The sequence below is a fragment of the Manis pentadactyla genome, chromosome 4 (assembly GCF_030020395.1).
Source record: "Manis pentadactyla isolate mManPen7 chromosome 4, mManPen7.hap1, whole genome shotgun sequence".
In the NCBI taxonomy this organism is placed as follows: domain Eukaryota; kingdom Metazoa; phylum Chordata; class Mammalia; order Pholidota; family Manidae; genus Manis; species Manis pentadactyla.
Window position 1 is genome coordinate 165,231,999 of NC_080022.1, and position 25,812 is coordinate 165,257,810.

Below are 25,812 nucleotides of genomic sequence, written 5' to 3' on the forward strand. Positions count from 1 at the left end.
GAGAGGGGAGACCAGCCAAAGAAAACAGAGATGCTCTTTATGCCAAGTCACACGGACAGACAAAGGGAATGTGGGGGAAGGGCTGGGAGGGCCTGGAATGTGGGGAAGGGGCCCCCCACATTCTTCACAGATTTAGATGTTTTTCCATCTGCTCTCGGAGTTTGACTTTCTGAATCTAGGGGAAAGAGAAAGGAGTCAGAGCCAGGCTTGGGGCCTCTGCTGGCTAGGGTGACCAACCCTCTTGGTTTGCCTGGAACTTAAGAATTTCTTAGGTTAAAGGCAGGAAAATTCAGGGCAAACCAACAGTTGATTAGTTGATCGCCCTACTGCCAGCCTCTAGACATACTCTTTTGCCCATTGAGACATAGTTGGGCCCACCTGGCCTTCTGCACCCAGGCCACCCTGCCCCTCCCTAGCATCCACTTTACACACCTTTCCTGAGACTGTGAGGGGGTAGTTTGTGACAAACACGATGTATCGGGGAATCTTGAAGTGGGAGATCTGCAACCCAGGGGGAGATAGAGCATGAGGCTGGGTGAGACATGGGGTTGGGGGCAGGGACAGTGGCAAGGAGAAGGGATTGAAGAACTGGGAGACATCAGCTTGTGGTGGGTTTGAGGTTCCCACCTTCCCTTTGCAGAAAGCCTTGATCTCCTCTGCCGTGGTCTCTTCTCCTTTCTTCAGCCGAATGCAGGCACAGATTTCCTCCCCCATCCGATCATCCTTCACTCCCACCACCTTCCAGAGTCAGAAACAGATATCAGACATCCTCCATTCCCCTCCATGTTTCCTGCTCCTGGGGATTCACCTGGGCACACTCGTCGGGGTGCCTCACCTGCACTTCCTGCACCTGCGGGTGTGTGTGAAAGAAGTCCTCGAGCTCTGCAGGGTAGATGTTCTCACCACCCCGGATGATCATATCCTTGGAGCGGCCCACAATCTTGCAGAAGCCCTGCTCATTCATCTTGGCAATGTCTCTGCAAGGAAAGCCCAGGAATGGCCTCTCACTTCTGCCTCATCTGGCTGGCTCACTCACTCACCAAACATTTCTTGGGCACTGACTATGTGTCTTACACTGCTGTAAACTGGGGGATACAGCATGAACAAGACATTCCCTGGAATTTATAGTCTAGTAGAAGATACAGACAAAAAGAAATAAACCAAAATATATAACATATTCTCTCTCTTTAAACATCTGTATATTTGCTTTTCACCACTGGCTTCTTGTTTTTCATTCAGGTCTCAGCTCAAACGTTTCCACCTTAAAGAGGCCTTCTCTGACCAGGTAGTCTAAAAGAAGCTCCCCTCCCCACCAGAGCCACTTTCTCTCCTATGACCCTGTTTTGCATTCTTCATGGTATTTATCAATGTATGATCTTGTTTGTATCTGTCTCCCTCCACCAGACAAATGGAAGTCAGACCCTTCTCATGTTGCCTTGCCCTGGACCACCAGAGTCTAGAATAGTGCTGGCACATGGGAGATGCATAATAGTTATTCAACTAACAAATGAGTGAATCTTGGCTCAGATTTTGCACAACAGTGTAGTGCAGGGTCCTAGGTACTCTGAACCTGTACTGTGTCTGATCCTTCCACGAGGCCTATGTGGAAAGTATGAACATCCCCATTTTACACATTTTGGAAATTAAGTCTCCAAGATGTGAAGGGGCCACCCTGACACACATTTTCCTTGTTTTAGTTTAATGTTCCCAGCTCAGCCCCCAGACTCCCAGCCTCCCCTCAGCACCCAAACTCTGCACCTCACCCTGCCCTCTTACCCTGTCCGATACCATTTGTCTGTTCCCACTGCTTCCTCAGTCTTCTGGGGCTCCCCCCAGTAGCCCAGCATGACGCAGTACCCTCGGATCCACAGCTCTCCGGGTGTGTTCAGCTCTGCCACTGTCTGTGTCTCCATGTTCACGATCTGGGCCTGAGACCAGGCAGCTTCAGGCTGAGGCCTCCCATCCTCTCACTTCAGGATAGTGGGCTCTCAGGAATGGGGGGAGCTTTGCCTTTCATCCCCATAATAATGAGGCTCCCTGGCTCTGCCCATCCCCATCCAGGGAAGGGAGACAAAGGCTGGAGTAGGCCCATCACCAGTCAGATACCTGACTTGGGCATGAAAGAATGGTTGAGGTTCAGGCCTGGAGGGACTGAGGAAATGAAGTGGGCAGGAGCTCCCACAGAGAAGAAGGCCTTTGGAGGGCCAGGCCAGATGAGGAATTATAAACTGTGTAGGAGAAAAGAAGTCTCCTCTTATTTCCCGATAAGCAAATAAACAAGCCAAAGAGAGTGATGTGGCAGGGCCATGTGAATGGGAGAGGCAGTGGAGGGGCAGCCTGAAAGCCTAGTAGAGAAATGAGCCACAGCCAGTACACAAGGGAGGTTCACCTGTGTGCCTCAGTGTTTGCATCTGTGAAATGGGGAGAACTACACTTGCCCTGTGCAACTCATAGGTGGGCATCCTGATGAGTGGCAGTGAAGCTGTCAGACACATGGGAGGGAGCTAATGTCCTCCCCCCTTACCGCAGGGAGTAGGACAGGAAAGATCTGCCCCAGGATGGCGGCAAGCCCTAGGGGAAGCAGCGCTTGGGCACACTGGCCATGACCCCAGAGGGGCAAGGGCCAAGGAGGCCAGGCAAACCAGGGGCAGGCTGGCATAAGGCACCAGTGTTGAAGCAGGAAAGGAGTCACGGCTGAGAATTTGAGAGTGAGAGATGCTCTGGGTCCTCAAGGTGCTGCTTGGGGAATTAAATGTTTACGCCAGCAAAAAGAGGATCTCTGCCGAGTTGGGGGGAGGAGGACTACAGGAGAAAAAGAGCTGTGTAGGAAAAATCTCTGTGCTCTGGCTTCTCTTTGAGGTTGTCCTGGCTGCCCCAAAACAGACACTGGGGCTTGGCAAAAACACACCTCAGACAGGAAGGGAGGCTGTGGAGAAGTTCAGCTGGCAGCTGCTCATGGCCCCTGCTCCAGCTCTTCCCCTCTCAGGCCTCAGCACACAGAGAAAGCCCCAGGATTAGACCTTGCTGCTGAGGGGCTCCCAGCATCTTGGATCTCTAATTGAAAGTAATCAATGCCCCAGTGTGCCCCAGGTGGGGGTGGGGTCTGAAGTTCTTGGTCTGGGACTCACCTCTGTGTGAGGCATAACTCTGCCCACACTTTCTGCCTTCTGCTCCACAGTGTCCTCTGTGAAATTCATGAAGGTCACAGGACTGTTCTCTGTGGTTCCATAAGCCACCTAGGAGTTCCAAAAAGGATGTTTGGAGGGAGCAGTGAGGACTGCAGAGGGATGGTGGGAGCTCCCTGTGGAATGGAAGGAACTCAGGGGAAAGTGGAGAGTGGCTGGATGGTGGGAAAAGAGGCATAATCCACAGAGGTCAGGGGTCAGGAAGCAGAGGCTGGGACATTGAGCAGAGGACCTCAACTAGCAGCACGCAAGGTCTGAAATAAAATTGAGCAGGGAAGCCATTCTCCTCTGGCCAGGGCTCTCTCAGTCACCCTGCTTCCCTGGAGCAGCCTCATGCCTGAGCCAGGGGCTCCAAGCATTACCAGCACCCTCATTAGCACCCCTTTCATGATTTTCAGCCATAACAACCCCTGTCCCTCCCTTCTGAGCCAAAAGCCCCATGAACTCCATGAGAAAGCCAGCCGCCTTGGCCCAGCTGGGAGCTGCAGACACAACCCACCCACCAACCCCTGCCCTGCCCCACCCACCTGAAACCTGGGACAAGTGCCTGGCCTTGGGGTGGATGTTCCCCAAGCTCTGGAGAGTTTCCTGTAAATTTATTTCCATCAAAATAAAAATACAGCCAAAGCAAGGATTTTAGAAGCCAGTGGCACCCCCACCACCCTCCCACTCCCCCCCATAGTGGTTAGAACATACTGAGCAACAGAAAACCAGAAGTCAGCCTTGGAGGGGCCTAAATACTATCAGGGAATATTCCTGGGTCAACTATGACCCCCATTTAGAGGCAATGGGTGAAAGGGGCAGGCCTCCACAACTGGACAGAGAGTGAAGGGAGAGGGTCTAGTTACCCTGTATTCTAGGTTCCTTCCAGTCAGCAAAGACACCAGACCTTTGTGCTTCACCCCTACTCACCCCCCATTTCCTCTGGATTAGCTGGCCTGGCTTAGGCACCATTCAGACCTGGTGAGGCCTGGGGTCTGGTCCTCCTGCCACCCCCCAGCAGACAACAACCCCTACCATACCGAGTCTGCTCTGGGGCCAACCTGAGACCTGCCTGCCCACTTCCCCTTTCCACAGGAATCCCGGCACTGCAGCTGACAAGCGGGACACAGCTTGTCACCTGGGATGGGGCTGCACACAGGACCTGATCCCTTGTAGCCAGGTCAGGGCCCCCCTCCCCACTCTCATGGTGCTGGGTGTAGCCTCTGCCAAGTACACCTTGGCGCCACTCTGGCCACCACCCTGAGAGACCCCTCAGGGGTGTGTCCTGACCACTGAGGGTGGGGATGGGGAGATGGGGATATTTTAGGGAGATTAGGGAGGGGACAAATGTGCCACTGTGCTTGTTCAGTTGCCCTGACTCTGTGCCTGTGGTCTTCAGGTGTGTTTGAGAGTTCTGTGGGCCAGCCCCCCCCCCACTTTTATGGTCAGCATTCAGCCACGGAAAATGGGGGTATGGGTGCAGGAGACAGAAACTCCAGCCTGGAGCTGGGAGAGAAGACCAGAGGCAAGGCCAGAAGGGTGGAGTAGTTGCTCCCAGCTCCTCAGGACTGGCGGAGTGTTCAGCCGGAAGAGGGAGCCCGACGCCAGAGCTGCTCTCACGCTCGGCCGGCGCCGCACAAGAGTCCCATTAAAGCGCCGCCGGCCGGCAGACCGCGGCGAGACTCGCGTCCGGCTGTCCGGCCCCGCTTCCTCCCTCCCTTGGTCCAGGGCACCCGTCCGAGTGTGTTTGGGGGCGGCGGGTGGGTGGGGTGGGATGGGAGGTGGCGTGGAGGCTCCGACTTGAGCAAACAAATAAGGGAGTGTCTCCCTCTCTTCGATGTAAACTCGGGACCCTGGCCCCCCCAATCCCCCGCGCCTCCAACCTCCCCCGAAAAGCGTGGGGAGAGGAGGTGAGGGTAGGGAGAGAAGCAGGATCTGAGAGCCGGGGGAACCGCGGCCGCGGCCCCAGCCACGCACGGCGGCCAGCAGGGAGAAGGGCCCGCCCCTCTCCGGCGAGGGCGGGGGCGCAACTCTCGGAGGGGGGCGCAACTCCTGGATGCTCCACGTAGGAGCTGGCTCCGGCCGCCAGCTGCGGTCAGGGCCACCGTATAAAAGGGCAGAAGGCCGGAGGGCCGAGGACTTGCCGCTGCCCGCGCCCCGCTGCCGCCCCAGCCGCGGCCCCAGGCGTCCCGGCCATGGCCCGCTCGATGCTCTTGCTCTGCCTCGGCCTCCTGGCCAGCCTGCTCCCGGCGCTGGCCGCCTGCCCCCAGAACTGCCACTGCCATGGCGACCTGCAGCATGTCATCTGTGACAAGGTGGGGCTGCAGAAGATCCCAAAGGTGTCAGAGAAGACCAAGCTGCTCAACCTGCAGCGCAACAGCTTCCCCGTGCTGGCTGCCAACGGGTTCCGGGCCATGCCGAACCTCGTGTCGCTGCACCTGCAGCACTGCCAGATCCGCGAGGTGGCCGCCGGCGCCTTCCGCGGCCTCAAGCAACTCATCTACTTGTACCTGTCCCACAACGACATCCGCGTGCTGCGCACCGGCGCCTTCGATGACCTGACCGAGCTCACCTACCTCTACCTGGACCACAATAAGGTGACCGAGCTGCCCCGGGGGCTGCTGTCCCCGCTGGTCAACCTCTTCATTCTGCAGCTCAACAACAACAAGATCCGAGAGCTGCGCGCAGGCGCCTTCCAGGGCGCCAAGGACCTCCGCTGGCTCTACCTGTCAGAAAACGCACTCAGTTCCCTGCAACCCGGTGCTCTGGACGATGTGGAGAACCTCGCCAAGTTCCACCTGGACAGGAACCAGCTGTCAAGCTACCCCTCGGCTGCTCTGAGCAAACTGCGGGTGGTGGAGGAGCTGAAGCTGTCCCACAACCCCCTGAAAGGCATTCCCGACAATGCCTTCCAGTCTTTCGGCAGATACCTGGAGACCCTCTGGCTGGACAACACTAACCTGGAGAAGGTGAGCCTCCTGGCTGCAGAGCTTGGCCCTGGCTGCTTCTTCTCTGCCTGGAGGCCCAGGGATCCAGGGCCACAGGTGGCCCACCCCCAACCCCCCATCCCAAATTGCCTCTGTCTCTCCAGCCATCTCCAAGACAAGGAGCTCTGCCAGCTCTGTCCCTCATCTTGTCACAGTCCCGCCCTAAATCCTGCCCTGCTGCCCCATCCCTACTCTCAACCCCTGGCATCCTAGGATTCCTACTTCCAAAGGGAGCTGGGGCTGATCTGGCCCCACCAACAGCCCCTACGAGGCATGTCCAGTGCTCTCAAACCCCTGCACTGTAGGCAGCAGCCACTCTTCCTGTTGGGCCTGCTGCCCCTCCTCTGCTGTTTTTCCCCGTCTCCAGTCAACCTACCGCCCCATAAAGGAAGGCTTGTTTATTGAGAAGCCTTCCAGAGGAGCTGGGCAAATCAGGCCCACAAAGACATCCTGTTCCTGGTGTGTGAGTGTGTGTGTGTCAAGGTGGGGTGGGGGGTTGGGGAGAAAGTGGGGGACAAATACCTGAGGAAGATCTCCATGCCCCCCCAGGCCTGGTGGATGCCGCTTGCCCCAGTCAATGACACACACACCCCTTATACTGCATTCTCAGGTCCATTTCAACTGAGTGGAGACCAGGACCAGGGGCTTCCTCTAGGCTTTTGGGGCTTCCCCCCACAACAAACTAACAGTGTGCACATCACCTACTTCAGAATCTAAGAAAAACTTGACCTATTTCATTGAGTCTAACCCTAAGACCCTCTTCACATGGGCTCTACAAAGGGGCAAAGACAAGAGCCACACATCACTGCCAGCCTTTGGCACAGGACCCCAGGTGGCTCCCGACAAGGAAGACCGGCTGTACCTCACTGTCCCCCAGAACTGACTGCTCTTTGCCCAACCCAGTCACCAGACTGCATCCTCTCTGTCTTCCTCTCTCTCCCTCTCCTGGCCAGGTGGAGCTGCCTTGGGTCAGGGCAGAATCCCTCCCTGGGACTGGAAAATTGCTCTGATACAGGGGCTTCAGCCAGGAGGTTTGGGTAGGGACCAGGGCAAAGTGGAGAACACGGCCATCAGAAAAGTTTGGTTACCAGAGAGTGTCACAGCCCTCCCTGGGCTGCAGGTGCAGAGATGAGGGCCAGGTCGCACCTGGATGGTGGCCCACCTTTGTCTGGGTGGATGAAGCCTGCCCTCCCTCAACCCTGGCCCCTCCCTAGATGAAGTCAGAGTCCCCTGTGGCCCACCAGTGCCAGAGTGGCATTTCAGTGGGCAGCAGAGTAGGGCAGCAGGGGCTGATCTGAGGCACGGGAGGCCAGGCAGGACTATGACGCTGGGCCAATATGTGGGCACCAATAGAATGCTTCCTCTGGAGCCATCCAGCCTGGCCAAAGTTCCACCAGGGAGGCTCCACAAATAGCATCTGGCAGGCAGTGAGGGAGCAGTGAAGACAGAGCTGGGGGAAGTCCCAGGACCCTGGGGCTGTGGGGAGCCTGGGCCCACTGCCCATCCCACCAAACACTGACCAGCTTCACCGGGTGCCAGCTTGGACCGCTGGAGCCAAATTCTGGCTGCTTCCCCAGTCCCAGTATTTGTGCAGGGAGCATGGTGCCAGGGAAGAGAAGCTGGGTGTGGTCTTGCAGCTACTGTTTACTCACTAGTGTGACCCTGGGCAAAGGACTTTACTTTTTTCCCAGTCTGTATTTTGGAAATACCACCATTTAGCTCAAAATGTGATTGTATGGATTAGATCATCTGGGACAACTCAGTCACCCTGTGAAACTCCTCAAGGTGCCACTGCTTATGTCCAGGGAAGGACTCAGCCACTCTGGAGCCATAGAGCTGGGAGGGGTTGGACACTGGGGCCGGGGTGCTCATCAGCTCACCCCACTCTCCAGTTTTCAGATGATGCATTCCTGGGTGTGACCACACTGAAACATGTGCACCTGGAGAACAACCGCCTAAACCAGCTGCCCTCCAACTTCCCCTTTAACAGCCTGGAGACCCTCACTCTCACCAACAACCCCTGGAAGTGTACCTGCCAACTTCGGGGACTTCGGAGGTGAGCGCACCCCCCTTGTCATCCCTAGAACCTGCTCTCCTATGGTGGAGTGAAGACACAGCATCCCTGCACTGAGACAACCTGGGCATATGTCCTAGGTCTGCTATGTAATAGGTATGGGATCCTGGGAGTTTCCCTGCTTGTGAAATGAAGATGACAGTTCCAGACTGTCCTCGAGCCAAGTCAGCCCTGGCCCATGGCTCACTGTCTCTCCCCCCAGCACCCCACACCTCTTTCCCAACCCCGTCAAATCTCTGTCTCTCCAGGTGGCTGGAAGCCAAGACTTCCCGACCTGATGCCACTTGTGCTTCACCCGCCAAGTTCAGGGGCCAGCATATCCGTGACACAGATGCCTTCCGCAGCTGCAAGTTCCCCACTAAGAGGTCCAAGAAAACTGGCCGCCATTAAACAGGTGCGGACCAAGTGGTCATGTCCCCTTTTCCCCTCTCTGGAGATTCTAGCAAGGGAGGAGGGTATCCCAGGATACTGCCTTCCCACAGTGGGACATGCTGACCCTCTATTTTTGCAGGGAGAGGCAGGGAGGACTGGGGCTCCCCTCTAACAGGGAAAATGATACTGCCCAGACTCCCATTCTCTCCAAGCATCATCTGGGTTGTTGGACTCCTGACACCGATCCTTGCCTTACCACAGGTCCTGTCCCAGCCAGTCCTGGTGACTGGCCTCTGCCTTCTGCCAGAGACACTACTGACCTTCCCACCTGACTCCCACGTTCTCCCCACAGTCTCTGCTGATGCACAGAGGTGTCCACACTTAGACACGTCCTGGCAGGGCAGTCGGGCACTTCAGTCCAAACCCAGCTCCACCTGATTGTGAGAGATCCATCATGCCTGGCCCCACGCCATGGCTCCTCTCAGAGAAGCTGTTGCTGAGACCTCGAGTCCTTCAGAACCAGAACAAGGTGGTCATCAGGATGGCCCCACCCTTCCAGAATCCTCCTTCTTCTGCTCCCTTTTCCCTGCCATTTGGAAACAAACATCAGATCTTTGCACCACTCCTTGCTTCCAGAAAGGGTCCTAAGCCTGCCCCCCACCCTCCAGGACACTCTAGCAGGACACCAGTGCTTGGCCGCATATCCTCCTATGCTGCATTTCTTCCCCAGATTTCCATATATATAAATTTATGTATGTATAATATTTACTCCCACCACCTATCTCCATGACTCGCCAGCTGCTGATAAGGTCAGACTGCGTTTTCTCACATCTGCGTTCTGGAATGAGGCTGGCCAAGAGGGTTGGTCTTCCTTGGCAATCTGGTGGGAGCTCATTCCCACTCCCATCAGTCTGTTCTCACCCCAAGCCTGGGCTGTCCCCCACCCAGGTCTCGCCTCCACTCACCACCAGCTCCTTCATGTTCAGCTTGTTGACAATAGCTCGAATCAGCTCTGGGGGGGCAGGGGACCCAGCAATCACACCTGAATCAGAGAGAGGGCTGACATAGCTCCCCCCTTCTCCAGGCCCAGCGGACCCCCTTCACCGACAGCTTCTTCTAAGGGAAGAACATTCCTTTCTCTCCCCTGACTGTAGACCTGTTCCTACACCTGGCAGCTAGTTTTGGGTTGGTGTCCAGGGGCTCTGGGAATTTGCCTCCCTCCCACCCACATTTCTACAGTGACTTTCTTGTCCTCTAAATAAAAGATTGGGTGCAATTCTAGGTGACTGGGCCAATCCTGGCCTGGCCCCCTTGGCCCTATCCCACCTCCACACATGGCCGAGATGTCGTAACTGGAGAAGTCTGGCTGGTTCAGAATGTCCACGAACATTGTGGGAGTGCCATACAGGAAGGAGCCTCTGTATTGGGGTGGGGGTTCTCAAAATCAGGCCTGGAAGTAGAAGGGAACCCCCACTTCTCACCCACCCACCCCTGAATTTTCAGTAAGGGCCAAGGCTGCAAATGTGGGGGATGGGAAGGAAAAGCTCTTTGGAGGCAGGAACTCTTTCTCTCCTGGGGGTTCCCCACTACCCTGTCTCCATCTCTCCTGGCTGGAAAGGGGAGACGTCTTGGAAAGGGATCAGGGCCCAGGAGTGAGGAATAGGAGGGGTTCGTCAGCCTGAGGGTAGCTGCCCAACGATGCCCACCTCTCTTGGCTGATGGCCTCCAGCGCCTTCTTGCCATCAAAGATGGGAGAGGACAGGATGAGGGTGATGCCGTACATCATGCTCACCATGGTGCCCCCCACAGAACCCAGGCAGTGGTACAGGGGGCTGGGCAGGACCACCCGTGATGACTCTGGTGTCTGGAGATGGAGGCAGGGAAGCTGGTTCTATCCGGAAGCCAGAAGCCCTGGAAGCCAGTTGCTCTAGCCAACAGGGGGAGCCCAGCAAGACCCCAACCCCTGCAGAGTGCCGGTAAACCTTGGCCTGGCCAGCAGCCCCTCACCTTCATGTGCAGTCTCAGGCGCTCCCCTATCATATTGGAATTGTTGACAATGTTGTGATGGGAAAGGGTGGCCCCCTTGGGGCTTCCTGTTGTTCCCTGGCAAGACAAGCAGGTGGCGCTTGGTCTCCTCCCCATCTCCTTCCCACCCTGGGCCATTGCGTGGAAGAGCATGGGACTGGGAGGTAGGTAACTGGGACTGTTGCCCAAGATCCGTTCATTCATTCACTATGTATTCATAAAGGTTTACTGCATGCCTGCATGGTGCCAGCTGTTAGGATCCAAAAATGTGGAAGATTCGGTATGCCCTCATGCCACTCATAAAATGGCTCAGAGAACTCTGGCCCGCCTGCAGATTCCCTCTCTGTGCCTCAGTTTCCTCATCTGCCAAATGAGGGGCAGGCTGTACCAGCCCTTACCTATGGTGGTACAGGGCATCTTCCCCTGTGCTGGGGATGAGAAGGCCAGAGGAGGGGGCATATGACAAGGACACCAATAGCTCAGGTTTTTCAGGGCACAGAAGACAGGGCCACCCCACGAGAAGAGGGTCTGCACTCTTGACCCCCAATGCTCTCTCCTGATACTCGTGAAAGGGTCAGAAGGGCAGGCTGGGATCAGTATGCTAGCCTGGGCTTCAGGCATGGACAGCTCTGCTTACCGAGGTGAACTGGATGTTGATGGGGTCGTGGCAGGACAGGAACTGCTGGGTGTGCCAGAGCCGGGCCAGATGCTGCTCTTTGCTGCCAGCTGTTACCACCTCATCCAGAAGCAGGGTCCCTGGCAGAGGGGCATCCACTGCGATGACCGTGGTCAGATCCGGGAGCCTGGGGGTGGGAGCAGGGGCAGAGGGAGGGCCCAAGGAGACATCGGTCTCATCCTTGGGGGTGGGTAGGAGGTGAAGGGGCCAGGATGCCACACTATGTCCCCTTCCCACCCTGGGATACCCCCACCTCTGACTCTTCAAGGCCCCTGGCTGGGCCTTCTCCAGCTCTGGACATATCTGCTTCAGGATGTTGTAGTACTGCTGGGTCTTGAACTGCTTGGGGAATACTAGAGCTTTGCAGCCCACCTGTGGGAGTGGAGGCCCCACCACAGTCAGCAGGATTCCCAGGCTCAGGGTCTGAGGAGGCCTTACTAGCAGATGCTGTCCTCCTACACGCACACCACTACCCCAACACACCCGGGTACCACCCTTTAACACACACACACACACCCCAACTGACTTACACAGCACCTCCAACACATTCACATGCACCAACCCCAGGACACACACACACCACCTCACACATGCACCTCCACCAACCACCCTCTCCTCCCATCCACAGAGAGGCGGGGAAGGACAGACTCTGGGTGTCACCCACTTGTGCATGCCCTCCCCACCCTAGCAGCCCTCTGGGACACCAGAGCCCCCTTTGCCAGGCCCCACCCCAGGAGCAGGTCCTACCTTTTTGAGGGTATACTCCAGCTCCATGGCCTGGTAGGCTGGATTCACAGACACCTGGTAGAGACAGTGAGGGGATGTCAGTGTCCTGAGCAGACCCTGTCCCTCTTGCTGCCCCTCTACCCTCAGGAGGCACAGAAACACTGTGTAGATAGGCAGCACCCTACACCTCTGGGTTTCCTTGGTAGGTTTCGGGAGAAAGCACCACCTGATCTAAAACAAGCCAGACACTGGTTTGGTCCTGGGACCAAAGGGCTGGGAAGCCCCCCACTGAATGATGCCACCCACATACCCAGCCATGCCAGGCAAGCCCATCCTCACCAGAATAATGCCCGCCTGAGCGGTGGCCAGCTGCATGAGCACCCACGCATAGGAGTTGGGTCCCCACATGCCCAGCCGGTCACCCTTGCAGAGGCCGATACTCAGGAGCCCAGAAGCAGCTTTGTCCACCTGGTGTAAACAGACAGGGCCCAAGGGGTACAATGCAGGTAAACAAGCGGGGCCGCTGACTGCCACCTCAGCCTTTGGGCCAGGGTTGCACATCAGAACCACCTAGCAACAAGGGTCAGGCAGATTCCCGGGTCTCAGTAGGGCTTGATGGGGTCTGGGAATATGCATAGTTAACAAATGCCCAGGAGCAACTGATGCAGGTGCTATCAGGCCACCTCTGCCTCCATCACGGTCTCCTTCTCCTTCCATCCCTTGGGGTTCTCAGGCAGCCCCAGTGCCCTGCCCCACAGCCAGGTTCTCCCAAGGCTCTGCCTGGCTAGCACAGTCTGGGGGCTAGACCTGCCCACTTTGAGAGTTCAAGATCAAGACCCACCTCCTCCTTGAGCTGGGCAAAGGTCAGCCTGATGTTTTCATGGACGACAACCAAGGCCTCTTGGTTTGGGACTCTCTGTGCAGTGGCATCCAGGCACTGCCCCACGGTCTTGTCCATCAGACGCAGCTTGGTGCTGCCCTGGATGTAGCTGAGGCCTCCAGTGGGCAGGGGGGCAGTGCGATCTTCCTCTGTGGAACTGTGGGAGAGGGGCTATAGGCTCGAGGGCACCAGGCTGAGCCTCCCTGGCACCAAGGTCTGGCACACCCAGCTGGGCAGTGGGCTGCTTACAGTGTGGTAGGGACCACTCCAGAAACTCTCCGACCTCACCCCTCCCAGGAACCACCACCTGATAAAACAGCTCAGTTATTCTGTAACCCTAAAACTGTGCTAAAAGAAAGTCTTTTAATTATTAAGACAAAAAGAGAAAAAGAAAAGGACCCTGGAAGTAAAACTATCACATGGTTGGCTTAGGCCTGCGTTTGCTCATGTGACAGCGGCTGGGCTCCCACCCAAGCCTCGGTGGGAGAGGGACAGGACCCGGACCCTGTTCCCACCAGACAGGGCACACCCGGGCTCCCCGGGAGAGGGACTGGACTTGGACCCTGTTCCCATCGGACAGGGCACGCTCAGGGTCCAGACCTTCCGGGCCACCTCCAGGCCACCAATGGGTGGTGTGGGTCCTGATTAAATTCTACAGCTGTTGCGCTAAAACACAAAGATCATGCCTATCTTTTGTTGATAGGCTGCTTATGCCTGCTGGGGGAGAAATTCTGGGAAGAACAAGATATGCAGGGCAGGAGGGAGCACAAAAGACTGCAAGGCAGAAAGCTCGTCTTGTCTCTAATTCGAATTCTGGTACCCCATCAGGAGGCTTGTGTTTGTTGTGGGGGGTGAGACCTGGGGAAAAAAGGCTGGGATAATCTTAGGCGCAAAGCCAGCTGTTGGAGCACAGAGGGGTGGGAAGGCGAGGGGAGCATAGAAGCAGGAGGGCACAAGACTGGGTTTCCCTGTCAATGGGAGAGGAGACCCTGCCATCTCACAGGAAGGCGAGCCTGTGGCCGGGAGGACAGAAGGCTGCTCTGATCTGACCAGAGCAGGGAGCCAGGGAGGGGAGGATGGGCCGCACGGTGGGGGCACTGCCACAGCTTTGCCGGGAGCAAACAACCTCCCGGCTGGGACTGGGTGTCTGTTCTCATCCCAGGCGGGCTGCTGGCTGGCTGGGCCACCGTTGCAAACACCTTTGGTATCCCATGTCACACCTCCACGGTGCATCTCTGGTTTCAGCTACTGGGACAGTTCTTTGGGCTTCTGTCTGCTCAGGGACTTCAAGTCTCCCCTTCTGCTGCTGGATGGTTCTGCGAGGTATCTGTACCTTTTCAGAGATCCCGGTGGGTAAAACCCTTATTGCGAGGGCGACAAGTCCAATACCATGCCCTATACTGGCTTCTCTGCATGTCTTGCTCTCCCCACACCCTCACTCCTGCTTCCAAGGACCACAAACAAACCCCCTGCACCTTTATTCCTGTTGTTGGGGGAATTCAAATTAAGACACAGGATTTCTCCTCTCTAGGCCTCAGCTTCCCTACCTATAGAGTTTAGGGACTGGATCAGTGGTTAGTCTCAAGTGAAAGGGGATATTTTCTAAATTACCTGGTTAATCTTTTCAAAGGGGTGTGGTGAGCCATGAAAGCCAGTGGTGTGTGCTGGGATGAGATCACCCAGGTCTCTGACATCCTGTGAGGCCCCAGGCCACACTATCCTTAAGTTGACGAGCCTAAAGAACTGCTGAGGGAGTTCCCAGTGGTCACTATGCTACCTGTTAAGAGGGATTAAAGACACCAAATCCCATACTGTGGAGGGCATGCATTTTTGCCCATGAGGAAACAAGTATGCTGTTTTGAGTTTGCCAAAGTGACAGTGCCAAGAACAGGCATGTGGGAAGAACCTGCTTAAGAACAAAGTCCACACAGGGGAGTAGGGAGAGAGAGGGGGAAAGAGACGGGCAGAGACAGGGGGACACAGTAGCAGACTTAATCTTGAGGTTGGTGAATCCCTAGGTCCCGCCACGTGTGACGTCTACCTGCCTCTGGACTCTGTACTGCCAAAGACAACAAATTACCTCTTTAAACTTAAGCCAGTTTTGGGGGAAAAAAGCCAAATTCCACTTGTGACAACACGGATGAACCTGGAGGACAATATGCTAAGTGAAATGAGTCACACACAGAAAGACAAATATTGTATGATCTGACTTAGATGTGGAATCTAATAAACAAACAAAAATAAATTTAAGCCAGTTTGAGTTGGATGGTTGCTTGTTTAAGGCTGGTGCATCCTAACTGTAGCTACATTTTCCCCATTCAGTGCATAACCAGTGTCCTGAAGTCCTGACAGGCCACCACCCACAGCCCAGCATCTGGAGTAGGAGGCAAAAGGCCACACTGGGCCACTTCAATGGTTTCATTGCTAAGCAACACCTGGCCACTTTAATAGTTTCCTTGCTAATCAAGTGGGGGGGTTTGGTCACACAACAGGAATCCTCCTGTTCTTACAATGACCAGGAGTCCAATTCTACTTGGAACCTGGATTTCGATTTACTCACCATGGCTTTTAAATCAGACAGTGGCCTCCTAGAATTTTTAGTTGGCAAATTAACAGGCTGATTTATGTGCCAAAAAGAAAAAACAATCCAGTTCAGTTTTCCCTGGTGGCACCCCTTTCTCTTCACAGCAGCTCCAACAGGTGCTGTGACAAACATCTCCAGTGGGGCCTTCTCCCTGAGTAAATCTCCTTCCAGGATTTCACTGCCCATGGCCACGTGGAATAGAGAACACGTTTCCAAGCTTCCCTGGCAAGCAGTCTGACCCAACGGTGAAGTTCTGGCCAGTGAGATTTTAGGAGAACAGCCTTTAAAGGGAAGGGGCATTGTCCCTTTTCCCTTTCCCCAGCTGGCACACTGCCTGTCGCTGGAAAAGAATGGCAGCTCTCTTGGACAACATGATGAGCTTGGGCACCACAGAGCAATAAGGCAGAAGGGGCCGGGAGCCTTGACAGCAGGATGTACTATTCTAGTCACAGACTCCCATCTCTTGAAAGCCACAGTGGTGAGAGTGGCTTTCTCTAATGTACATTAAGCAGATCCTAACGAATCCAGGTGGGAATTATGCATTCCCATTCCACAGGTAAACAACTGAAGTGTAAAGAGGCCCAGTGACCTGGCCCAGCTAGTGAATAAACTGAACCAGAAGTGGAGAATCCAGTGTAACCGCCCCAACGGTTCCAGCTAAGCCTACCCCCCCACCCCACTTGGACCTGGGGAGAAAGGAGTAGGATGGGCAGTGCTGTTCTTTAGGCTTTGAATTTATCCCCTATCTGATCACCAGAGATTGTCTAGCCTCGAATTTATATTTTCCACAACTGTTTACTAATTGAACCTAAGAAACTGGGACTGGGGAAAGGCAGAGATGAAGTGGAAACAGGTGTCTCCGCCAAAAGTTTTAAGGGTTGTAGAAACTCACATAAATGCCATTTGGGCATAAACATAAGAACCACCCATCATTTGAAACCCCAAGAACAAACAGAACTGATTTTACTTTCCTCCTTTCTTAAACACACCCCAAACGCCTTGGGCAAAAAAGGCGGCCCCTAGTTTTTCTGTTCTTAAACAAAGTGGCAGACATCTCATTCAAACCTGAAAAAGACAATAAGGAAGTTTGGTTTTAGGAAAAGTTGTCAGTTAGTTTTGTTTGCTTTTTTTTTTATAGGTGGGAAACTCCAGGGTTAGAGGAGGTCAGCCTGTAGTCCCAGCTGCTCCCAGCTCGGATGACTGAAGTACATAACCCCTTTATCCATGATTTCACTTTCCAAGGTTTCAGTTAACCCGAGGTGATCCTCCTTCTGACCTACTGTTAGAAGGTCAGTGGCAGCCTACCCTGCTCACAATGTCTATGTCACTCACCTCACTGCCTCTCATCATGTAGGCATTTTATCTCACATCCTCACAAGGAGAAGGGTGAGTATAATACAGTCAGATATTTTGAGAAAGACAGAGAAAGAAACCACATTCTCATCATTTTTATTATAGTACATTGTTATAATTTTTCTATTTTATAATTAGTTACTGTTGTTAATCTCTTACTGTGCCTAACGTATAAATTAAACTTTATCATAGGTGTTGTGCACATGTGGGAAAAAGTAGCATGTATAGGGCTCAGTACTATCCTCAGTTGCAGGCATCCACTGGAAATCTTGGCCGGTGTCCCCCCTCTGAACTTGTCTTACCCTGTGGATGAGGAGGGATTTAGTGAGACCTCCAGCTGCTTGGATTGGGGATTAAAACACAAGTCCCCAGCTGGGACCAAAGCTATGTAAATCAGCCAGCTGGCAGCTGTGAGGAGCTGGAGGCAAAGCACAGCCCCACCTAAAGGTGCCCTCAAAGGGTTGGCACGTGAGAATTCAGGCTCAGATCTGCCACCAGATCTGACTCCAGGAAACCGTGGTTTTTTTAAATAATTCTTTTGACTTTTCATTGGCAACTAATGTGCTCACTGTTTTATCCCCAGTGCCTCCTAGTGCTTGCAATGTAAGAGGTGCTCAATTGAATGACCAAATGAATTATAAAAAAAATAATAATGCACATAACAATTAAAACACTGAGCAAAGGACTCAAATAGACATTGTTCCAAAGAAGATATATGAATGGCCAACAAACACATGAAATGCAAATTAAAACCACATAAGACCACTTCACATCCACCCAAAAAACTATAATAAAAAAACCCACCAAGTGTTGATGACTATGAGGAGAAATTGGAACCCTTGTGCATTGCTGGTGGGGAATATAAAATGGTGCAGCTTCTGTGGAAAACAGTTTGGTGGTTCTCCATAAAGTTAAACACAGAGTGTCCATATGACCCAGCAATTCCATTCCTAGGCATATACCCAAAAGAATTGAAAATCGACGTTCAAAGACTTGTACGTGAATGTTCATAGCGGTACCATTCGCAATAGCCAAAAGGTGAAAATAGCCCATTGGGTCCCACAATGCATAAATGGATGAACAAAATGTGGAATATTATCTGCCATTGAAAGGGATGATGTATTGATACATACTACAACATGGATGACCCTTGAAAGTATTATGGTAAGTGAAAGAAGTCAGACACAAAAAGCCAAATGCTGTATATAATTCCATCTATATGAACTGTCAAGGCTAGGCACACCTATAGAGACAGCAGGTTAGGTGGTTGCTTAGGGCTTGTGGGGAGGTGTGGCAGGATAGAGAGGTGATAGCTAAGGGTATGGGGTTTCTTTTTGAGGTCATGAAAATGCAGATAAGTGTCCAAGCTGGGATTCAAAGCCAGAACCCTTGCTTCGAAGGCCTTGATACAATACAAAATGAAGCCTTACAGAGCGTTATGGCTTAAAAAGGGTTTCCATGTGTGTATGTCATATGATCCCCACATCACTCTTGGACCATCAAAGGATTATTCCTTTTCATGGATGAAGAAGTGAGATGTTCATTTGTCTTAAGGTCCTAAATCTGGTGGGCAGCAACCCTGCCCCCTTTCCTGCATGTACTGCTCTTCACAATGCAGCTCATCCACAGTCTTCCCTGGGGGCCCTGGAGGCCTGGAGCAGAAAACCTGAGGGAGATGGAGGCCAGAGTGCTACAGGCCATGGAGAACCATCCCCACTGGGCCCCCTCCCCTCAGCCCTCCAGCACATGCTGGCTATTTTCCAGGATTTACCTGTGGTATCTGATTCATTTCTGCTTCCTCTGATCTCTGTCCTGTTCTCACGGTTTCAGCTTACCTCTCCTGGCACCAACCACAGTGGTTTATGCCCTAATTCCACACCTCTGGTTACACCAACCTGGAAAGCCTGTGCCCCAGCATTGGCCCTGCCCATCCAGCCTGGCCTTCCAGCAGGACCTAGACAGAAAACAATGGCTGGCTGGCTTGGGGGGCTCTATGGAAAACAGCTGAGGCATCAGTGACAGTCCAGTGCTAAAGTCAGGGATAAAGGTCACTCTGAGATGATTAAGCAGAACTAGGCCCTGGAGGAACCGTGGGAGGCAAGGACAGGTCTCCAGAATCCACTTGGAGGAGAAACTGTTTTGCCTCCTGTTTTATATTACCTGCTGGGAGGAGGTGTTTGGGATCTGGGCCAGAGGCTTGCAGGTGGACCCTGCCTCTGCTGGAGGATGAAATTAAGAGGTTATAGGCAAGACCTCTTAATCCTTTCAGAAGCTACCAGGAAGGGAGGGTGGTTAGATGTGAGGGCCCCATCGAAGGACAGGAACATCCCCCACGCTGAGGCTGACTTCTGCTCCCCTGAGCAAGGTGCCATGCCAGCCACCAGAAAGAAGGCTTTAGAAGTGAAGGCAATAGCTGGCTTTTGTCCCAAGTCATGGACTAGCCTCTGCCCCTGCCACCACAGCCACTTGATGCCAGGCTGGTCCCCAAGCCCTAAGAAAAACATAAATTATCAACAAAACTAAAAGACAAGCAAGTTCCTGTGTTTACAAATTTCATTTTATATATGAGACAAAGGATTCATATTTTGTCTGTATTTCAAAAACAAAACAAAACCCACAAACCAATAAGGACAAGTAATCCAATACATTAAATGGGCAAAGAATATGAACACAATTCACAGAAGACATTCCAAGAGATGCCCAATCTCACTGGTAATCATGAAAATGCAAATTCAGACCACAATGAGATACCCTTTGCCCTGACCATAGTGGCAAACACTTCAGTGTTCGGTAATACCAAGTATTTGAGAGGATGTGGATAAATGGTGACTCTTGGTTGCTACTGGTGGTCTGAGCAATACAGCCTCTCCAGGGCAATTTCTAGAAAAACTGAAAATGTTAACCCTTTAACAGAGCAATTGCATTGCTAGAGACATAGTCTTATAGTGGACTACTATACAAGAATAAATCTTAATGTAAACAGATCTCAAAAACACCGGTGAGTGAAAAAAGAGTGCTGGGGTAGAATTATTGCTAAAATTATAGAAGCATAAGTATTGTTTACAGATACAAAAAATAGGAAAACTAAGAGCACTTACTGCTTGCTTGACATGATTCTAAGTGCTTTACAAATGATACAATATATTGTTTATGGATTCAGAGATATGTTAAAAGCAAATACCATGTTCTGATATGACATACATTAAATTTAGAACAGTGGCTCTCTAGTGAGGGATGGGTTGGAGGAGGATTATAAAACGTTATTTATAATAAAATTTTTCTTCTTAAACATTTCATATGGAAAAAAGATTTTAAACAGAATCACATGATAAAAATTAATAAATAAACAAAAGGAAAGAATCAAGAGGCCAGAAGGACTTCATAAGTCTTTAAGCACAAGTAAGACTTCATATAAGTAAGAAGGCTTCATACTTTGCAGCCCCCTTGAATTTGAATTTAAAGATGAGACTCAAAGCCCAGCCTCCTTTGAAATCACAGAATGTCAACAGAAATGAAGAGTGCTTCCTGTCCAAGGGGTCTATTTACAAAGAAACCAAAGTCCAGCAAGTTTGGATGACTTGCCTAAAGCCATACTGAAATAAAAGTGGTAGGGCTGGGACTTGACTTCCTGTCATTCGATTCCCAAATTGAGAAACACATGCAGGCCAATGAGGTTCACAAAATGTGATTTGTAAGCTAGAAACCACAACCTGTTTATTGCCTAAGGGAGAGGCACCTGGCAGAATTCTTGGTACCTGTCATTTATCAGGACACTCTCCTTGCCAGGCCCACTGAGGAGATAAAATTACATTCTGCACTTCGGTTGGTTGAACACATGATCAGGAAAAAAAAAAGCAACCATTTATCTCAGCACGATCACAGGCCGGTCAACACATCCTGAGCAGCCCAACTTGGTTTAGGCAGTTGCCCTGTCAGAACCGTCTCCCTCCAACCTTCCAGACAAGATTACAAAACTGTGGGTCTCAGGGTCATTGTAGGGATGTGCAAAATCACTGTTACATAAGCACTATTTTATACTAACTAGCTCATCACTGCAGTGGGTTAAAGAACTTGGCACCAGGCTGTGGGTTGAGAATTTCCTTAAGTGACCCCCTCACAACTGACAACACCGTTTACAGATAAGAGTCAAGTTTAACTTAGTCCCAAAGCTACCAGCTAGAAAGTGTTTCATTTGAACCCAGATCTGTCTGGCTCTGAAGTTTGTGTGTGTAGATTGACTACATAAAATAATATGGGGGAAGTTAGGAGGGCTTCATACCTCGAGTTCAAAAGAGTTCAAGCACAAGCAAGATTTCCTACAAATAAATAGGCTTCATGCCTTAAACTACAGCCCTGTCCTTGGAGAGATCACAGGCTCAAACCCCAGCCTCTATAGGAAGGCTTCCCTAATCCCATTCCCACCAATCAGATTCTTCTCTGCTTTGACTGACATCCTTCATGGTACAGCACCCTTTCTGCCTTGAATCAGTGAGTCTCCTTCCCCTGTAGACCCCTTCTAGGCAAAGAACTTGGTGAGCAAGCTCATTTATCTTTGTATCCTCATGGCACCCTACACAGTAGATTGATTGCACATCTACTGCGTGCAAGGCAGTGAAGTAATTAAAACTACCAGGTAATTAAAGCTGATGCATACCATTCACTGATTACAGTGTCCAAGTTTATAGTTCATTTTCTTTTGTTACCTTTACACTGGAGGATTTCCAGTGCAATATATAGGGACGTCATTACCAAATCACTTGTTAGTCAGCTTTGGGGAATTAGAAGAGTCTATTTTTTATAACTATGCCGGTTTCCACCCAAAACACTTCCTGGCTTAGTACAATCTCATCATATAGGGACAGCATTTTATAGTTTCAGATACTGGTCCCACCTAAATTACAGCTATCCCCCCGAAGGGTGGTCCCTGAAGCCCACTTATCCCTCTGCCCCTACCATCAGTGTTGAGTTTCAAAAGGCCTAGTCTGCACATCACATCCAGTTCTAAGAGGTTTAAGCCACTGCTCTCTCTGTCTCACCCAGCTCTGAATGCTCCCAACATCCTGCACGCAGCTGCCTCCCAGGCCAGCTTTAGAGATCTGGAGGAAGCTTGCTCATCTCAGGTTCATCAAGGAATCAGTGTTGGATTCCTCGCTCCAAGCTCCTGGATGCCCCCAACTAGCCTATCTGCCTTCCTTGGGGAAGGGAAGGAATTGGTGGTTCAGGAGATCTGGAGCGCAATAGACAGTTCCTTCTTTTCTTCTGGGGAGAAAGGCCTGGACAGCCCTGACTTTGATGCACAAGGAAGTATCCAGCAGATGGAGGATGGGACTTGTGGCTGGGCAGAAGCTACCATCTTGGCAAGTGGCCAGGAGAAAGAACCAGGTGCCAGAGAGAGGCCTCTGAGGAGAGGATCCTCTCCTACTTTCAGATCAGTCAGAATTTCTATCCAGATGCCATTTCTCAGGGATCAGCCCTGCCTCTAAGGAAAGGTTGAGAAGAGCACACCTTTGTCAACTCAGCAAAAAGGCAGCATTAACCACAAACTCACCAGGCTCAGATGTTATGTAATACACTCAAGGTCATGTGGTGAGTAGGTGAAGGAGCCAGGGCTGGCTTCAAGGTTCTTGCTCCTGCCTAACAGGCGAAACTGGGAATTTGCTAAGTAACAGATGAGGGGTGTTGCACAGCAGGAAAGCAGGTGGTATGTGACCAGATCAGAATAAGCAGAGGACAGAAGTCCAGGAGTTTCCACACCATGGCACCTTAGAACACAGTGATCCCCTTGGCTTATCTTTTCTCCCACTAGACTGCAAGTTTCCAGAGAACTGGGTTCTTTGGCTTCTGTGTCCATAGTACCTGGTGCTTGACTTGACATATGTGCTCAGGAATGTCTGGTGAATGCTTGAGACTCTTGAGGGGTAAAGTAAGAGTGAGCTTTTCCTTCTGAAGGAGAAAGTAGGAGTGAAATCAGGCCAAACCACCATAGTCACCACATAATGGTTCAAGCCAAGGGTGTGGGAGGGATGGGAAGAAATTAGGTCAAATGCTCAGGAAGTTTTATTACTCTGGACACATGGATCTCCACCTGAAACAGAATCAAAATTTTTTTGAGGCCTAGTGCTCCTGCTCTGAGGGTACAAGGCCTGTAGCAGGTAAGGGTCTTGCTTTGTTTACACACAAAAAAGTCAAAGGCCAGGAATGTTGCCATGCGGCCAGACATGGCCTGAGTTAGCATCATAAAACAAGTCCACTTCTGGAGGTACCTTTCATTAGAGCACTCACAGTCTAAGGGGGGGTGCCCAGGAATGCAGAGGTGGGGCAAGCTTGGGGGTAGCAACAGCGGAGCTTGCTAAGGGAGGCACAGGGAGGTAGTGAGCACAGAGCTAGAAGAGAACCCAGCTCTCTTCATCAGAATCCCATCAACTGACCAGCCTTGAGCCACTGGGTTTTCCAGAAAATTAGGCATAGTGATCTTAAAGCATCGCATGCTTTCTAGTTTTCAGGAACCAGCAGTTCAAAAGTTGCAGTCTTGGAGCTCTGGCCAGAAGAGGAGGTTGCATCTTCCAACAATTACCAACTACTCAACCCCATCCAATTTTTCTCTTCCTTCCTTCCTCCCTCCTTCCCTTCCCTCCCTCCCTTTCTTCCTTCCCTCCTTCCCTCCCTCTCTCCTTCCCTTCTTTCCTATCCTTTCTTCCTTCACTTCTTTCTTTTTTCAAATCAAGCAGTTCTCTCAGACAAAAAGCCTCCTTGGGCTTCTTCCCTTTCCATGCCCAAGCCCACACTCCATCTGGTATCCAAAACTGGGTCCTACCCCAGACCCACACCCAGCAGCTCAGCTAGGTGGCAGGGCAGGCTCAGTGGTTCCCACGCCTCCCGGTTGCTGGTGTTGAAGATAACCACCACTGAGAACATCGGTGGGAGCCCAGCTCTGCCTCACCAGTACACTTTCACACTTGGAATCTTACAGCAAAATTACTTGTTCTATTGCTATAGCAGCAGCAAAGCTACTGGGAACATGCATCCTTCCACTGGCCAGCCTCCATCCCAACCCTTTGCCCTGAGGACAGAACAGGCCCAGAAGGTAGCCAAGAGCAGAGGAAGTGTTTGCCAGCAGCTGATGAGGAGAGGGGAGACTGCTGAACTTAGTGGCTTGGGGTGGACACGAGGCCAAAGATCCCCAGTTTATCCCTGAATGGATTCCAGTTCAGAAGCAGTGTTCTGGGGACATAACCCAGGCGGTGCCCCCTGCCTCTCCCCTCAGGCTGCTGAAGGCCCACACTCCTGGCCCTCTGTGTGCCTGTCAACGTTAAGAATCTAGAGTCCTGCACCAGAACCTGGAGTGCAGGGTCACTGCCAGCCACCAGCTGCAGCCGCAGTCTGCACGGGCCAGGCCAGCATTTCCTGTTGCCTATGTGCTAGGTGCTGGGTGCCTCCTTCCCGGAGCGGGCCTCCCAGCCCCAGTGGGATCAACCCACAGCTAAACTCTGCAGGACCCGCCAGATCCCCTCCCGAGGGGGGCGGTGGGGACAGGCGCGCCCCCTCCTTCCGGCAGCGTACCTGATGGGACGGATGCCCTGCCAGCTCGTTTTCTGCCAACCCGGGGAGAGGACCGCCCGGGTTTCCAGCAGCGCTGGGCTCCCGAGGCACAGCCTGGCGAGGCGCAGCATCCCGAAGTAGGCAGCCACTGGTCGCTACGCCCCGCACCCCGACGGGAGTAAACTTTGCAGGCGAGTGAGGCGGGGCGGGCGCGGAGCGGCGGGGAGGTGCAGAGGCGGGGAGGGTCGCCTCTGCCTATGGGGTGCGGAGGCCTCGGAGGAGGCAGGGCGGGGCGGGGCGAGGCGTGGAGGAAGAGAGTTCGCCCCGGGCCACCTTCCCTCAGCCCTGCGGCCCTCCCCCTGCCCCTCCCGCCCTCGGAGAATCGCCCTGCTTTCCCTCTGGATGCGGGGGTCCCGGCCGCAGCCGAGGCAGGGCTCCCCTCCCCGCCACCAGGGGCCTGGGTTTGGAGCTCCAAGGCTCGTTGACTTCGGCCACGGGGAGCCAGCGGGGCGGGAACCCCAGGCGGGTGAGCTCGGGTCACATGCCGGCCCTTCGGGTGGCGAGCCCCAGGCCGAGGGGGGCGGCCGCGCGAAGTACCCCGAGGCGTGCCTGCTGGGGCACAGGGCCCGCGGGGACTGGGGAGGCTGCCGGGACAAAGAGTGCCGCGGGTGAGCCCCCCGCCTCCCATGCCTCTTCCTGGGCCTTCGCCTACCCTGTGCGCTGCAAGGTGGCGTCAGGGACTGGGACCTGTGCTTCTCATCCCCTATCTGCTGGTCCAAGCTCCGGGGCCAAAGTGCAGTTCTCAAGGGCAGCCCTGAAGAGTGAGTGGAAAGCCCCAGTACCCCCCGAGGCTCAGACCAATGGCCTTCTCACTACCTCTCCAGCCTCTTCTTATGGCCCCCTGAGACCCAGGTGTAGTTTCACCTGTCAGAGGGTAACTGGTCACCCCTGGTCAGCGCTGGGAAAGGGGGCACTGGGCACCAGAGAGTGGCTGGCACATGTGGGTTTAGCCTTGACCCTTCCCCCAGAGGAGGAGGGGGAGAGCAATGGGGAAAGGGCCCTGGCAGGGTAATCCCCTGCCCTTCCTGACCTAAAGCCTGTGATGTAAACTGGGCCAGGCAATGGGGATTGTGGGGGGGACTTGGTGAAGGGGGGAGCCTAGTAAACATAATGTTAGCATGTAATTGTAGATGAATGATAACAACAACAAAAAAAAACTGGTCCAGGCCGAAAGGGTGGCTAATGCTGCAGCCTGGCCTGAAAAGACCTTTGCCCTTATCTGGGAACTTTGGCCCAACTGAGGTCATGAGGTGCAGGCTATCTATGTCTGGTCTCTTCATGATCCTGAGAGCTCAGATCCACCTGAAATGCTGGCTCCTGGGGAACATCTCCACACTTCAAATTGTGTGAGTAAGGTCAGGACAGAAGA

General features: G+C 52.9%; 2 protein-coding genes across 6 annotated transcripts; one reads left to right on the forward strand and one right to left on the reverse strand.

Annotated features, from left to right (window-relative positions):
* Positions 1–16: 16 nt before the first annotated feature.
* ACSF2 (acyl-CoA synthetase family member 2) lies at positions 17–24,586 on the reverse strand. 4 transcript variants are annotated; one of them, XM_036879599.2, is made up of 16 exons: positions 24,405–24,586; positions 12,869–13,064; positions 12,367–12,495; positions 12,049–12,102; positions 11,555–11,673; positions 11,263–11,428; positions 10,608–10,703; positions 10,307–10,464; positions 9,927–10,018; positions 9,566–9,642; positions 3,129–3,236; positions 1,777–1,928; positions 836–977; positions 628–738; positions 433–501; positions 17–175 (listed from the first exon to the last, which is right to left on the reverse strand). In XM_036879599.2, the coding sequence occupies exons 1-16, from the start codon at positions 24,512–24,514 to the stop codon at positions 125–127; spliced, it is 1,830 nt and encodes a 609-aa protein (XP_036735494.1). In that variant the 5' UTR covers positions 24,515–24,586; the 3' UTR covers positions 17–124. The 4 variants fall into 4 exon arrangements, with proteins under 4 accessions (XP_036735494.1, XP_057357336.1, XP_057357337.1 ...); XM_057501353.1 differs by lacking the exon at positions 12,367–12,495; XM_057501354.1 differs by lacking the exons at positions 12,367–12,495; positions 12,869–13,064 and having other exon boundaries at positions 24,405–24,533.
* On the forward strand, positions 5,363–9,364 carry CHAD (chondroadherin). 2 transcript variants are annotated; one of them, XM_036879608.2, is made up of 4 exons: positions 5,363–6,136; positions 8,047–8,210; positions 8,477–8,622; positions 8,862–9,364. In XM_036879608.2, exons 1-3 carry the CDS (start codon positions 5,363–5,365, stop codon positions 8,616–8,618), a joined length of 1,080 nt encoding a protein of 359 aa, XP_036735503.2. In that variant the 3' UTR covers positions 8,619–8,622; positions 8,862–9,364. The 2 variants fall into 2 exon arrangements, with proteins under 2 accessions (XP_036735503.2, XP_036735504.2); XM_036879609.2 differs by having other exon boundaries at positions 8,953–9,364.
* Positions 24,587–25,812: the final 1,226 nt, after the last annotated feature.

Bases quoted from the DNA above. Each gene is read 5' to 3' on its own strand.
- ACSF2 (XM_036879599.2), bottom strand. From the start codon at position 24,514: ATGCTGCGCCTCGCCAGGCTGTGCCTCGGGAGCCCAGCGCTGCTGGAA. The intron at 13,065-24,404 runs GTACGCTGCCGG...CCTCTCCCACAG, and splicing joins CAGGGCATCCGTCCCATCAG to TTCCACAGAGGAAGATCGCA. The intron at 12,103-12,366 runs GTGAGGATGGGC...TGTCTCTACCAG, and splicing joins CTCAGGCGGGCATTATTCTG to GTGTCTGTGAATCCAGCCTA.
- CHAD (XM_036879608.2), top strand. From the start codon at position 5,363: ATGGCCCGCTCGATGCTCTTGCTCTGCCTCGGCCTCCTGGCCAGCCTG. The intron at 6,137-8,046 runs GTGAGCCTCCTG...CCCACTCTCCAG, and splicing joins ACAACACTAACCTGGAGAAG to TTTTCAGATGATGCATTCCT. The intron at 8,211-8,476 runs GTGAGCGCACCC...CTGTCTCTCCAG, and splicing joins CAACTTCGGGGACTTCGGAG to GTGGCTGGAAGCCAAGACTT.